This window comes from Arachis hypogaea, chromosome 13, assembly GCF_003086295.3.
Source record: "Arachis hypogaea cultivar Tifrunner chromosome 13, arahy.Tifrunner.gnm2.J5K5, whole genome shotgun sequence".
Taxonomy (NCBI): domain Eukaryota; kingdom Viridiplantae; phylum Streptophyta; class Magnoliopsida; order Fabales; family Fabaceae; genus Arachis; species Arachis hypogaea.
In genome coordinates, this window is record NC_092048.1 from 10,146,452 (window position 1) to 10,161,014 (window position 14,563).

Consider the following 14,563-nt stretch of genomic DNA (forward strand, 5'->3'; position numbering starts at 1 on the left):
AACTACCCTATAATGAATATCTTCTCACTTATTCTATTATCACAACAGCCAATACTAATTATACAACAACAAATAAATTTCTAAAATGTACCTTCTACTTATCTGATATGAAACAGAGCTTGTTTTGCTTATAATCTCCCAAGTCTTCATGAAGTAATTCCAAGAACCACCTCCAATTTTTAGTATTTTCAACAGGGACAATTGCATATGCAATCACATACATATGATTCTCTGCATATCTAATATGAAACAGAGCTTGTTTTACTTATAATCACATTCTTCGTTGTCATTTTAAGAGCTTGTTCTACCATCACATGTTACCGCATCTTCTTCCAGAATTTTATCCACCCACAGAAACAACCCACACCACCTCTTACCTGCAGTCTGCACCCTGGAAAGTGAATCAACCAAGTTTACATCCAAAATTATAGCAAACAATAGCATCAAACACTTACATTGTAGTTTGAAAAACCCACGAACGGTCTCCCTGGATTAGAATCCGTCGCTGACCATCACAACACTGGTCTCAACCCGCACTCACACCATTCTGGCAGACGTGCATCTCTGTTTCTATTCATTCTCCTCATGATGCTTCCAAATGATCGTGGGTTGTTAGAGCTCCCAGCTGCGTTGTTCGCGCTAGCCATAACGTGTGGTTTTTGAAGATGTAGAAGACACTGTAGGAGAAGCAATAGAGGAGAGTCACCTCTGGTGCGATGGAGAAGAGAGGAGAAGAGAGTGTGTGATGGAGAAGAGAGTCAATTAGGAGTTCGGGTTTTTAACCTCAATTTAGGGACCAAATTGAGTCAAAACAGTTTACGTCGCCACGTCAGCTAGCCGTTGTGCTGACAGCATGTCACCAACAAGTCCATGTCAGCTTTCCGGTTGCGCCAGCTGGACGAAATTGACCGGAAGGACGAGTCTGAGTTCCGGAGTGTAACTTCAGGGATGAATATGAGTAATTTTTAACTTCAGGGATCACTATGAGACTCGAGGGTAACTTCAGGGACCATTTTGAGGCTTATCTCCTGTTCAACACTTAAATTAATTTTATTACCTACACACCTTACCAGATGCTTCCATTTAATTATTGTATTTACTACTTTGACTTTTCCATTCTTCTCTCCCATTCCTTTTAACCCAAAAAAGAGAACTGTAAAATTTCTTCCCCGTTCAAAATTGCTTCTTCATCTGTTAGCCATTCTAGCTCATTTGCTCGCATGCATCATTGTTTTAACAAAAGGTGAGTTGGCTAACCATTTCTGTTGCATGTTAAAGCTCTTTTCGTGGTTATCTCCGGCCAAGCAAGCTTATTTTGTTTTGTCCCCGGTCCTTTCCATCCCTTTTCCAACGAGATTGGTGGTCCTTTCAGTATAGTTTCTTACCCAGCCTCCCACAAACATCGTTTCAGTCTTACTGGGTTACTCGTGCTTACCTGCTTGATACTGAGTATGTTGGTAACCTCTATCTTTGCTTTGGCACAATTCATTCGTTCATTTTTTTTGTGTTTGTGATTGCCACTATTTTGCTGGCTAATGGAGTCACTGCTATTTCCGCTGCTGCCCGTTTATGTTTCATGCTCGTTTATATTTCGGGGAACATGTCTAGCTTTTTCCTCTCAATAGTTGCACGCAGATGCATTTTTGTTGTGTGGACTCCTGCTTGGTGCATCTCTTTCTTTCGTCACATAAGTGTATGATGCAGAGATTATGATATGTGATTGATGGACAAATTATTGTAGTAACCACAAATTTTACTTTCAGGCCACGGTTGCTCTTCCCCCAATTTTTTATGGTGAATTTCGGTCTGAACTGCCAGATGAGGTTAGATTTGTCGATTTCTCAGGCCGTCGGTTCACCATGCTGCTCCACAAGACTCCTTCTCTTTGCTTAATAGTGGGAGGGTTTCCTCAATTAATTAATGCCTTTACCATCAAGGGAAGATGCTGGTTCTTTATGGTCTATGTCGGTAATGCCAAGTTCGTTATATTCCATGTGCTAGATGCGAATGCGCGTTTCCCAGATGGCGGAGTATCCTGGGACCACCCTTTAGCTGTAGGCTTGTAGCTGAACTATTAGGGAATATTTATATCAATTTTGCCGCTTATTTTGTGCCCACTTTGCCTGATGATGAGGATTTGTTGTTACCAGATTCAATCCACTCTAATTTGCCTTCAGCAATATATCCCAAGGGTGATACATACACCATCCAGTTCGCATCAACCATACAAAATTTACCCATGTTGTCGTTGCTTCTCAAAATGTATTTGACTTTTGTTACTACTTTTGTTGCCAAACCTCTTGACTATCGCGCCTTTACTTCAATGCTTGGTCATTATTCACTTGCCTACCCCGGAGCACTTCACAGCTTGCTGCCAAAATGTGAGACTGTTGTTGTCGACAAAAAGATTACAAAATACCAAGCTGACGAGTATATTCTGGTAAGGATTTATTCAGTCGTTCCATGTTTCCGTGTTTGGTTTATGTCGGTTTTCGTCCTCCATGTCTACATCTACGTAGTCACCACATCTTACTCTTAAACCATTTTCTCTCATTTGTTTTGTAGACCCTCCCGATCAGTTTTGTTCAAAGGGCTTTTGGGACTAAACCTGATCAAGTCAACGTTGTTGATGATGCTGGTCTGTGTTACAAGGTCGATGTTCGCTCCAAGCCCAGTCGACTCCGAGAGTGCTATTTTGGTAGGGGCTGGAGGCCTTTTAGTCAGTAGCACATGCTTCGAACGGGAAGCGCCATTAGGCTAATGGTTTATTCCCTCAAGAACTGGCGTGTGCATTGTCATGTCCTATGTATTTGATGCTTTGTTCCCTGAAGTCAAAAAGTGTGCTCCCACCATCAAATATCGAACTTGGTGTTTAAGCAATGTGTCATATTAATTTTCATATGTGCTGCTGGTTAACTCATTAATTTAGAGCACTTTAAATTTAGCGACCGGATACAGCTTAGATAAATTTTATTCATATCCAGTCAAAAGTACTTTCGTTCTTTAACATACTCTTCGACAATGCTATCTATAGAATCGGATGTGAATCTACTGCGTTAATCGTGGGAAAAAAATGATTTTTTGTTACTCATTTATAAAATAGGCATCATGTTATATCTGTATATAGCCTCTAGGGTCGTACTATTACACTTTTTCTTTTATCGGAGACGCCTCCCCATTATGGTTTCAGAAAAATTAGATCTATAACACTCATCACAACTTTTGATTCCTTTAAGTCATATTTATCCATCTTGCATTAAAGTAAAATTATTTTCATCAAATAACCCATTAACCAAATTTTTATTCCTTTTATATTAAAGACTGCCTTCAAAAAACCATTTAACTAATTATTTTTTAACTCATTAGATTGCATTTTTTACAGCATTCAATAGTTATTATATTTTCATCTTAAAAACTCTTCAATAATTTATAAATTATTAACTTATAACTTGAAAAATTATGTCTTTTATATGGTTATTTTTGTGGTTTGTATGTATTATTTTTACATGAGATAAAAAAACCTTCACCATTATTTTTTTCCATAACAGCGTCTATACATTAATTCTTCTATACATTAACAGGGGACAGATCCTTTTATTTCAGTGTTATAATAACGTTTTTCGATATCATCGAATGAGTTGTATAATGGTTGAAAAAAAATTCAACACAACTTGGCTAAATCTGCATTTATCAAATATTTCTTTCTTATAATTCCATTCACAGATTGTTATTGTCATTAGTATTTAATTCCCGTGTTGCCACATGTGTCAGGCATTTTCGACTAACTCACTAAGTTTTCATCCCGTGCTCCCTTTCACCCAGAACAGTGAAGTGCTTTTTCATTGTGACCTTTGCTCTCTCTAGATTAATTCATTTCATCTTTCGGTTATGACCTCAGCCTTATAATCGAGAATATCTTAGAGCCTTTTGTTGGATTTTGTTAAACAATACACCTTATGCGAAAAACATTAGCCTACCGTTTGAGGACATTCACACAAATCGCCATTCCCGACCATCCCAACTCAATGTCAAGTCTTTCTGCTCAGTGTGCGTTCATCGCTCTGAGTCAGTAGGTGTGTCGCTAATTCCTACATTCAATGTATACATCGGTGGGTTTTGACCGTCATCTCCCAATTCTGCAAGGTTTGCCCTAACCTCAACTGCTTCACCAACTTTTCGACTCCTTGCTCAGTGCAAGAAAAAAATCAAACACGAGTTTTGGTTATTCCTTGGCGTTACCCTTTTCCACGAGGTCTTCAGACCCAAACTTATTTATTATTTATTTAATATTTAATTTATTTATATATTTATTTATTTAATTATTAAGTTATTAGTTATTTAATTAGTTATTAGTTATAGTTGTGCACATGCATGTGAGTATATTTGTTTTGGCCTTCAAGCCGCTTCAAATATGGATATCGAGATGGAGAGTCTATTAGGATATATGCGTATATGTGTATTAATAACACCCATATTATAATAACAACCATATAAAATCTAATATAATAATATAATGTTTCATATATACTAAATAATATTTGTAATATACAAATATCTAATATATAATATATAATATATAATTTATATCAATATAAATATACAATATATAACATATGCTAAATAATAAATAATAAAATACACTATAATTGCTCAGTCAAATTAAATGGCTAACATTCAAATTGTGTCTCAAGTTAGGGTTTCAGGTTTTACATTCATGGGTTTATTTAAATGTTGTCTCAGCACCGTCAGACGGTCCAGACCGCAGTCCGATTTCCGGTATGGTGAATGGCCTTTCGTTAATGCTGGGACCTGGTGCCCTATAAATTCTTCTCTTCCTTTCTACATGCTTCCACACTTACTTTCTCTGCATCTTTTATACTGGTCCGTTTTAAGCCGTCGTTTACTCACGTCACTGATGTTTATTATGATTGCTATTGCTATTGCTATAGGCACATGTGTTAAAGCTTTGCCTTGACTTCCTTAGATTTAATCCTAACCAGGCATGAAATAATTTTAACATTAATTCTTCCGATTTCGACCTATTTCTTTGTCTCTCTTGCTCTTATTACCACGATCATCGTTTTGTATTCGTTTCTCTCCCAATATTTTAATAGATAAGATCCTTGTGAGGCAAATAATTAGCCATTACTTCATAGTTGTTGTTACCAAAAAAGGAAGTTCATGCATGGCGTCTTTCTTATAATATGCATAATTGGTGTTATATTTATTTTTGCTTTCTTTGATCCTCCCTGGATGTGGATTGTGGTTTTTGGTGTGTAATTATGTCTCCTCATGTAGATTTTTTTTAATTGATCTCTAGAATTCTCTGCAGTTAATTAGGTACCCAGCTCATATTTTCATATAAAGTTTGTTCGAGACCCAAATCCACTCCCCTAGATGGATCAGACTTTTGATTCTGTTAAGGAACTTTCTCTTATTTCTGAAAAGAACTGGTGCATTAAAGTAAGGATTTTGAGGATGTGGAAGTTTTCGTCATATGAAAAGAGTTACTCTCAACCTTCAATGGAGTTGGTTGTACTTGACAAAGAGGTACGTTTCCGCCTTTTGTTACATCATGTATGTTATTCCTTTTGGATGTTTGTCACCTCTGTGATATCAAAAATCTCTTTATTTTTTGTTCCATCGTTGTCAGGGATCGCGAATCTATTGTTTCATCTGGTCCATTCATTACCGTCTTTTTGAACCGATCCTTGAGGAGGGGAAGGTGTTTGTTCTGGCCAACTTCACGATGGACTCAAACACGCAGAAATACAGGCCCACCAAGCATAGTATGCGGATCATATTTAAGAGGGACACATTGGTCTCGAGTGTTGATGACATCAATATTCCAATTGAGTCATTTGATTTCGTGGTAACTAAGGAAATATTATCTTCGGTTAGGGATGACTTATTTCTTATTGGTATGCTCTTTGATGTCCTCATTGTGCCACCCACATCTAGGTCATTTCCCTAGAATATCATTTTTTGCATCTGCCAACTGTTTGTTAATGCCCGCTTATCTTGAGGTTATCTGGAGCAGATTTTGTTGGTCTTTTGTCCGCAAAGAGTGACTTGATTCCTTTCGGAAAAAAAAAACCCAAAAGTCACACTACATGAAAATCGAGCTTGATGATCTGAGGTAAGTCTTCCCTTTTTATTGTGTATAGAAATATAGAAATCTGGATACCTCATTCATGCCGCAATCCATACTTACCTCTGATTGTGTTGTTTAATGATTATAACTGGTCTATGTAAACCGCGATAAAAAATACGTGTGGACCCAAAAGTGGCAGTGAGAAGCTTTCATGCACGTTGTGGGAAAATTATGCATCTGAATTGGTCACTCGTCTTGTTGCCAACAAGGCCACCGAATTTATAATCGTGCTCCAATTTGCCAAGATGAAGTTCTACAATGGTATATTTAAAATTGCCTAATTAGCAACAAACCTGCTTATATGTAATCAAGTATTTGTCTAATCAAATTAAATTTTGTTTCAGGTGTGATGACTATCACCAACACAAACTACACCACAAGGCTCATGGTTAATGCTGACCTTGAAGTGGTTAAGAAATTCCGCCAAAAGTCCGGTTCTTTAACAAAGGCTTTAGTTTTTGTTCACCAATCTTTAACAAGCAACTTAACGCATTCATATATTGGTTGTGATATGGTGATATTGTTAACTTTTTGATGCAAGGCTTATTGGACTTGGTACTAAGCATAAGCCCAGCGTTGATGTTATAGGCCGGGTAGTGAGGCATTTTCCTTTTGAAGATTTTCTCAGCCTTACACCCTATGCACCCATACATCAGATAAAGCAAACTGTTGAGGTGTGTTCATTGGGTGCTTTGAAATTTATGGTCGTTTCCTAACACCAATTTAAATATAGTCTTTGTGGAAACCATCTTGAAACACTTTAATACGTGAGTTCCATGTTTTCATGCGATACACTACTCTTTGCAGAAATTCTTTAAAATTATTCTCCATCATGCATTTTGTTTATGTCATTCTGGTTATTTTTTTCCTATGTGATACACTACTCTTTGCAGGAATTCGTTAAAATTATTCTCCTTCGTGCATTTTGTTTATTTCATTGTGGTTAATTTTTTTCTTCCAGAAATCAACCTACGTGACCTGTGGAATGGTGATCGACATTGACAGAGATCATGCATGGTGGTACAAGGCTTGCAGACAATGCACTCAGGGACTGGAGGCACTTACTGACCAGTTTTATTATGCAAAATGCGATGTTTACTCAACAATTTTTGTTGCGAGGTTGGTTTTCGTTCCTGTGTGGTTGGTTTGATCCTGTGTAGTCTCCTTATATTCAATAACTTTAGTTGGTTTTTATTTTTTTGATTTGATGCTTTCCCTAGATTTGGAATCGGTTACAGCAAATAGCCATGTTGCACCTGTGTTTATTGTTAAATCTGATCAGAGCATTTGTTGCATCATCAACATGTCCCCCTCTTTTTTTGTTTCTAATGTGTTTTTTATTTGTGCATGAAGGTTTAGCATTCAGGTTCGTGTTGTTGATGACTCAGATATAGCAACCTTTGTTCTCTTTGAGAATTCTGCCTCAAAGTTCTTAGGACTAACTGCCACTGACATCCGCACCAGCATGCTTGCTAAGGTTCATTATTAGTTGTTTGTTTCCTTTTGGTCTGACATTTTGTGAAGTCTTTCGCTGCCGACTTACTCACTTCTTGTCTTCCACAAACAGGGTTATAGAAGAGACCATTTCCCAGAGGAGCTGAATGCACTGGTTAGGAAGACAGTCCGATCCTTTTCAAGCTTACTGTTAGGCATGATAGCCTAAATAAATTTCAGGCGTTCATGATCACCATTTCTAGGATATGTTCTAATCCAGAAATTATAGCTTCACTTGCTTTAGAAAAGAACATTAAATTGGTACGAGTCTTTGATTACTCCACAAAGGCCTCTCAATTAGCATTATGTATTCAACTGCTGCTGCTTTTTGTGTTCCTTAACACTTTACAATCTCACCGTTATATGTTCCAGGATGCATTGCAGAAGTTGACCACTGCAAAGGGTGTTCATAGCGGTGAATTGATTCGAAATGGGAGCATAGTCGGAGTTGCTGGTTCCACCACCCCTCTGAGCACCAAAGCCACATCTGTTTCTGAGCATGGCGCTGACCACGTGGTTACACAGACTCCTGTCAAACGGCTGTGCATTAGATCCGATGATGACCTCTCCTCTCGTGCCTCACTCTCTGCCTCCAAGAGTCTTCTGCCTGCGTTTGAGAAGTGCATCCCAGGGAATGCCACCGATCCTGTTGCAGAGGATATGTGAGCCGGTCATCCCTCCGTCTCAGAGCTTTAAATAAAAGTAAAGCCAACCGAACTGCTTGGCATTAAATAAACTGCTCTGACTCTTTCGTTTTATCAACTTGATTTCGACTTACTTAAGATTCCTAATGTTACATTCACAGTTGGCATTTATTTTTACATGTTCACATTAGCAATGTGTCATGCCACGTTAACATGCTGCTGCATGGTCTCATTGTCATCGTTGTTATTTAGTTTGCTCGATCATAGTGTTAGATCTCATGGCGGCTCTCGGTTGGGCTTCTCGTATGGTCTGGATTGAGATGCCCCGTATTGATGCTACCGTTAGTTTATACGCTGTTCTGTTTATCCTTCCATGTGGTTTTGTAATCCCCGTCAGATGTTATGTCACTACTTCACTTGGTTAACTACATCTTACTGATTTCGTTAACATGTAGGAGTTTCCTTTTTTTTTTTTGCTTTTTCTCTGTTTATGTGTACTCCTATCATTGCAACCTGAATGTTGTATGTCGTTAAACATGGAATTTCACGAGTTGGATTTGCTTATTCACTTTGCTTTCTTATGCCATGGGGCGGGGGGTTTAAACTAGGGTGCTATTGGAAGTGAAGCTCTTTTATTTTGAGAATAGTTCTGCAATAACCGCATTGAGTTACCTGATTAGTGGCGCTCTGTGTTAGGCATGGGACCTGTGTATGAAACAGTGTGCTCATTCCCATACCCTCTTTGTTAATTATTTTCTAATAACTGTTGATAGTGATTGGTTTTCTGGAGTTTCGTCAACACAGCATGAACGACAAGCCATTTTAGTTGCGCCCCACACTTTCCCACCTAGATGTATCTGTTCTGTGCATATGATATATTTATCACTAACCGGTTCTTTGCAATGCGTTCCCCGGGGCTTAATGCAAATTGGTTGGATGCATAGGTTTCTTCTTCCATCCTTCAAAACACCATTAACATTATTCATACCCAATCAATAACGAACCAGCATAAAAGGTGATAAAGTTGCGCCCGACAAGTACTTTTGCCTTTCATTGATGTTGTATAAAAAAATATATCTCCTTGAATAGACTTCCATCTGCCAATAATTTCACATTAATTGAATAATTGAATTATTCTATTTAGATTAGCTTCTTGTCATTCAAACACAGGCGTCGCAATATGATTTGCGCGGTCCTCCTTAATTTGTGAAGACACACCATATTTATAAGTACTTACATTTTTGCAAAAGTGGCAGTAGATTTTTCTTTGAATAGAAAGCCCATTTTTTTCTATATTGTGTGTGTAGATTGTATGCTTCCATGTTAGAGCATTGTCAAGATTTTTTACATACTTCCGTGGGTCAAATAGACCAAGCGGTTTTAAATTCCACTCATTCAAAGATAAACAACTCTTATTTATAAGCAAGGCTATCTTATACCTTATCAATAGTGGGTTTTATTCTGCTGTTGTTTATTTATGCCGTGCCTTCTTTTATGGTTTCGATTTCAAGTCAGATTGTTACCAATTTATGGTCGTGCTAATAAATTGTAATTAAGCACAAAAGATCAGAGAAAAATTTCATTTACCTACACGCATGGAAGATCTTTGCATGCATCAGCACTCCAAATTATTTCCCAACAGTTGATTGTCATATTATACGAGGCAGAGAAAATTAGTTTGGATACAAATAAATGTCTTATATCGAACAATCATTCTTAAATTGTTAAAATTTGATTCTTAAACTGTTAAAATTTGATTATTTTAACCAAAGAGATTTTCCCTTATGTTGAGATATGGCTAAAATTTTCTTATCACATCTTTTATATGAACAATGCATATTTCACACTATTCCTTTTGACCTTGCATAGTAAGATGCAAAGCCCGTTTTGGAGATTAAGTTAAAACACATTGCATTATTTCTATTCTCTTAAAAAAACCTCTCTAATTCTTTCCTACGGCACCTTTGTTTGTATACCAGAACTCACTTAACATTTCTTTTGTTGTTATTTTCTCTCTCTAAATATAACAGTTATGTGCTGAGTAGTCAAACCGAACTGGTGTTTACCCGGACTCCTGTTTCCATGTTCCACTACTCTTTTTTTTATGTTACAAATAATAAGTGTAACTATGATTCTGCAATTACAATTTCCCCTATCAGCTAACTTCCTTCTCTCTTTCTTTTGGTCATGTTAAGGTGATCGGTTGACTATGTCTTGAGTTCATTGTTTTTTGAATTTGAATTAGTCGTGGGATGCCAAATTGATCCGTTTCCTCTGTGAACTGGTCTCTTTTCCTTAATGGTCAAAGACTAAGCAAGCGCCTGAGCACATGTGTTTTTCATAGTCCAACTTTGACATCATTCCTGATGTAGATCTTTCGGTCTTTTCCTTTCTTCCCAGTATTTGTTGACCTTTATCATTGCGTGTTGCCTTTCCTGTCTAGCTGAGCGGTGTCCAATTTTGCAATTGTCTGAAATCAGTTTGAGTACCTGTAACAAAATTATTCCACACACCTACCCCTTTGGCAACCGGTTCGGTTGCCTGGATTCCATGGAACACCAAGCTAAGCTCGCAGGGCAACGGCGGATGAATTTGCTGGGTCATAAGAGGCGCCGGGTCAACGTGTTGCTGAGTCCATCCGGCCCCGAGAATGGTTTGTTAGTCATTGTCCACTACATAGTTCGCTTCATGCTTGTCGTCATTTTTCCATTAGACTTTTTCATTTTTTGGCATGATCCATTCTTTCCTCTGTGAGGGAACATGTCATTTTTTGCTGGAAATTTTGCGTGACCCTTATCTTGCTGCTCTACTGGTGTGTTTATGCATGATTTATAAACTTTCATCTACGATTTTCTGTTGTTGCAGTTGATCCTAACAGACACATGTCTGAGTCCTTCCAAACCGCTATTGGTGTGCTCCAAAAATCACCCGCCTCTGTTGTCACAGTCCAAGGTTAGCTTTACTTTGTCAATCTAAGGTGGATATCTTTTCTAACTTATTCTTTGGCTAAATGGCTCTCCGCGGAATGTAGCAATATTCCCCCACACGTGCGATACTCACCGCTGGTATTGCTTAGTTATCGTGATCACCTGTGCTACTCCGTTTCATTTTTGTCATACTGTTCCTTTTTTAAATACTGCCCCGTACCACGGTGTTGGTTTGTCCATCCGCGGATAACACCCCTTTTTTCCATTGCAGGTTCTTCATCGTGCAATGTACCTAGGTTTGGTGACAGACAAAAGTGTTCTGTAACACGTACCACGTAAGTAATGCCTGAATTTCCCATTTCTCTAGGATATGTTCTGAAGCCGGGAATTATGCTGCAATTAAACAATTAAACAATTCTACCGTATAAGCTGGTACAATTTTTTTTATCATTAGTATGGGACCTTTTGCCGAGCCTCACCCGCAGCCACGGTTGAACATGGGTCTTTGACTGGATTGTTCCGCCCACTAACTCACAATCGTTTTAATGTTTCAAATTTAGCTCCGAGATTTGATAACTGGTTTTCATCAAATATGCAGTCGGGTTGGCTATTCCCCTTTGTCCCGATCTGCAAATTTTTATCTGCCTGAGGCTAGCGACGTCCAAGTTGAAGCTTTTGTTGCATCTTCTACTGAACCAGGTGTTATTCTCAATGACTATGATTATGAGTTTATCCATATTTTGACCTATTATTGCACTCCTGCAAACCTTGATTTTGCTTTATTTCATATGTTCACTAGATGTTTGGTCTATTGGGCAATCCACGCAAAGATGTGTTTTTTGTGGGGCAAACATGTGGATGCACGAGCGACTTGCGAAAGGTGGAGCCAATAACACTATATTATTTGCTATTTGTTGTATAAGTGGAAAGGTCACTCTCCCTTTGTTGCCGGTCCCGCTACCATTGTTGAAGGTGTTGTTGGATGGAGATGATGAATGATCTTTGCATTATCAGAAATATATCAGGGCCTTTAATGGTATTTTTTCGTTCACATCTATGGCTGGAAAGATTCAGTACACATTAAACAAGGGTTCCGCTCCCCCCATGTTTGTTATTAGTGGCCAAAATTACCATTCAATTGGAAGTTTGATGCCACAGCAGTCTAGCAAGCCCAAGTTTGCTCAGCTCTATTTCTATGATACGGAAAACGAAGTTTAGAACAGGATTGACGCAATTGGGTGAATTGGTTGTACTGATTGTCTGCTGATATTTTAATATGTGTATTATATGATTTCGGTGTGACCTTCATTTATCTTGATGTATTTTGGTTTTGGGTTGATGTAGCCTGTCTAATCAAAACAAATATATAGATCAGACCATTGTGGCCGACCTCAGCAACATGCTTGATTCCCACAATTCTCTTGCTAAGTCTTTTCGATATGCTAGGCAAAGGTTCGTTGAAGATTCAACCACTCCGCTACAGCTTCGTCTTATCAAGAAGAGGAATACTGATGGTAGAAGATATATTCTACCATCAGCGTCTGAAGTTGCTGCTCTTATTGTAGGTGATTTTGATACAGATAACCTTGAGAGGGATGTTGTACTTCAGACACATTCAAATCAGTTGAAACGCATTGATGTTAATCATCCCCAGTACCTTGCACTACAGTACCCCTTGCTTTTTCCATACGGTGAAGATGGTTTTCGGAGTGTGATGAACTGATCTCTTCTAGTAAAGAATTCACAAAAGTAATCACGTTGTAAGTATAGTTTCTAAAGCGGCAAAGAATCCTTTCATACAAAAGTTTGGTTGTCACAAGTAACAAACCCCTAATAAAATTGATAACCGAAGTATTCAAACCTCGGGTCGTCTCTCAAGGAATTGCAGAGAAGTATGATTTATTATTGGTTATGAAAAAGTATCTTTTTGGGTTTTTTGAAATATGGAACAAGGAAATAAATTGGCAAGAAAGTAAATTAATAATCATGAAAACCCTTGCAAGGTATAAGAATTGGAAATTCCATCCTAGTTATCCTTATCAATTGTGATGAGAATTATTTATTGCTTCCACTTAGTTAACCTTTACTAAATAAAGGAAAGTCAAGTGGACTAATCAATGGGATTCCTCAAGTCCTAGTCAACTCCTAAGAAAAGACTAGCTTTAGAGGAATCCAAATCAACCAGCAAATCCTAATTATCAATCAACAAAGGAGTTTGATAACTCAAGTGTCACCAATTACTCAACCAAATCCAAAAGGGGAGAAATCTAAATTAAATTGAAAGCATCAATAATATAAATTGAAGAAAGCAATCATAAATCTGAAATATCTCAAATTGTATTAAATAGAAAATTAAATTAAACATGAGAATTCATAAACCAAATAGTAACATAAAGTAATCAACAAAGGAAATAAATAAACTGGAATGCTAGAATAAATAAAAGTATAAGAGAAACTAAATTAAAGGAACATTGAACCTGGAATTGAGAAGAAATAAACCTAAAACTAAGAGAAATCCTAAATCCTAAAACCTAGAGAGAGGAGAGAGCCTCTCTCTCTCTAGAAACTACATCTAAAACCCTAAAATTGTGTATTATGAAATTGTATGATTGAATGATTTGATTCTCCCATTCTGCAGCCTCTATTTTGTGTTCCCAGGCTTGGATTTGGGCCGAAAAGGAGCCCAGAAATTGCCCCCAGCGTTTTCTGCAACTTTCTGCAACGTCGCTCGTGTTTTGTGCTAGGCACGCGTTTGCATCGTCCATGCGCACGCATCGCTGCCCGTTTCTCAAATACTTCATTTTTCTCGTTTCTTCCACTTTTGCATGTTTCCTTTCCATCCTCTAAGCCATTCCTGCCCTATAAAGTCTGAAAGCACTCAACATACGGATCACGGTATCGAATGGTAATAAAGGATAATTAAAACTAACAGTTTAAAGGCCTAGGAACATGTTTTCAATTATATCACAAAATAAGGAAGGGATTGTAAAATCATGCAAATTATATGAATAAGTGAGCAAGAAATTGATAAAAACCACTCAAATGAGGACAAGATAAATCATAAAATAGTGGTTTATCAGAGTGATATCTTAATATCCGATAAAAGATCTAAGCAACAGTTACATAAGCGAAAAACAATTAGCATGAGGGAGTTTCTGTCTTTTCGAATCCAAATGAGAACGCATGAGTCGCAAGTTCTTCTCAAATCAAGACGTTTGTTCCAACAATTTTTGGTTGATAGTTACACTATGGTAGAAGCTGAAAGACTACAATATCACAGGTTCCACCAGAACAAGTTTCGCTCCTATCAACTGCAAGGCCTACATGAGTGCCTAATTCATGGT

At 37.7% G+C, this 14,563-nt stretch overlaps 1 protein-coding gene across 1 annotated transcript; it reads left to right on the forward strand.

Annotated features, from left to right (window-relative positions):
- The first annotated feature begins 5,397 nt into the window (after positions 1-5,397).
- On the forward strand, positions 5,398-8,314 carry LOC140177430 (uncharacterized). The gene is made up of 8 exons (XM_072210533.1): positions 5,398-5,550; positions 5,654-5,921; positions 6,499-6,583; positions 6,696-6,828; positions 7,116-7,273; positions 7,508-7,631; positions 7,722-7,763; positions 8,021-8,314. Exons 1-8 carry the CDS (start codon positions 5,398-5,400, stop codon positions 8,312-8,314), a joined length of 1,257 nt encoding a protein of 418 aa, XP_072066634.1.
- The last annotated feature ends 6,249 nt before the right edge of the window (positions 8,315-14,563 follow it).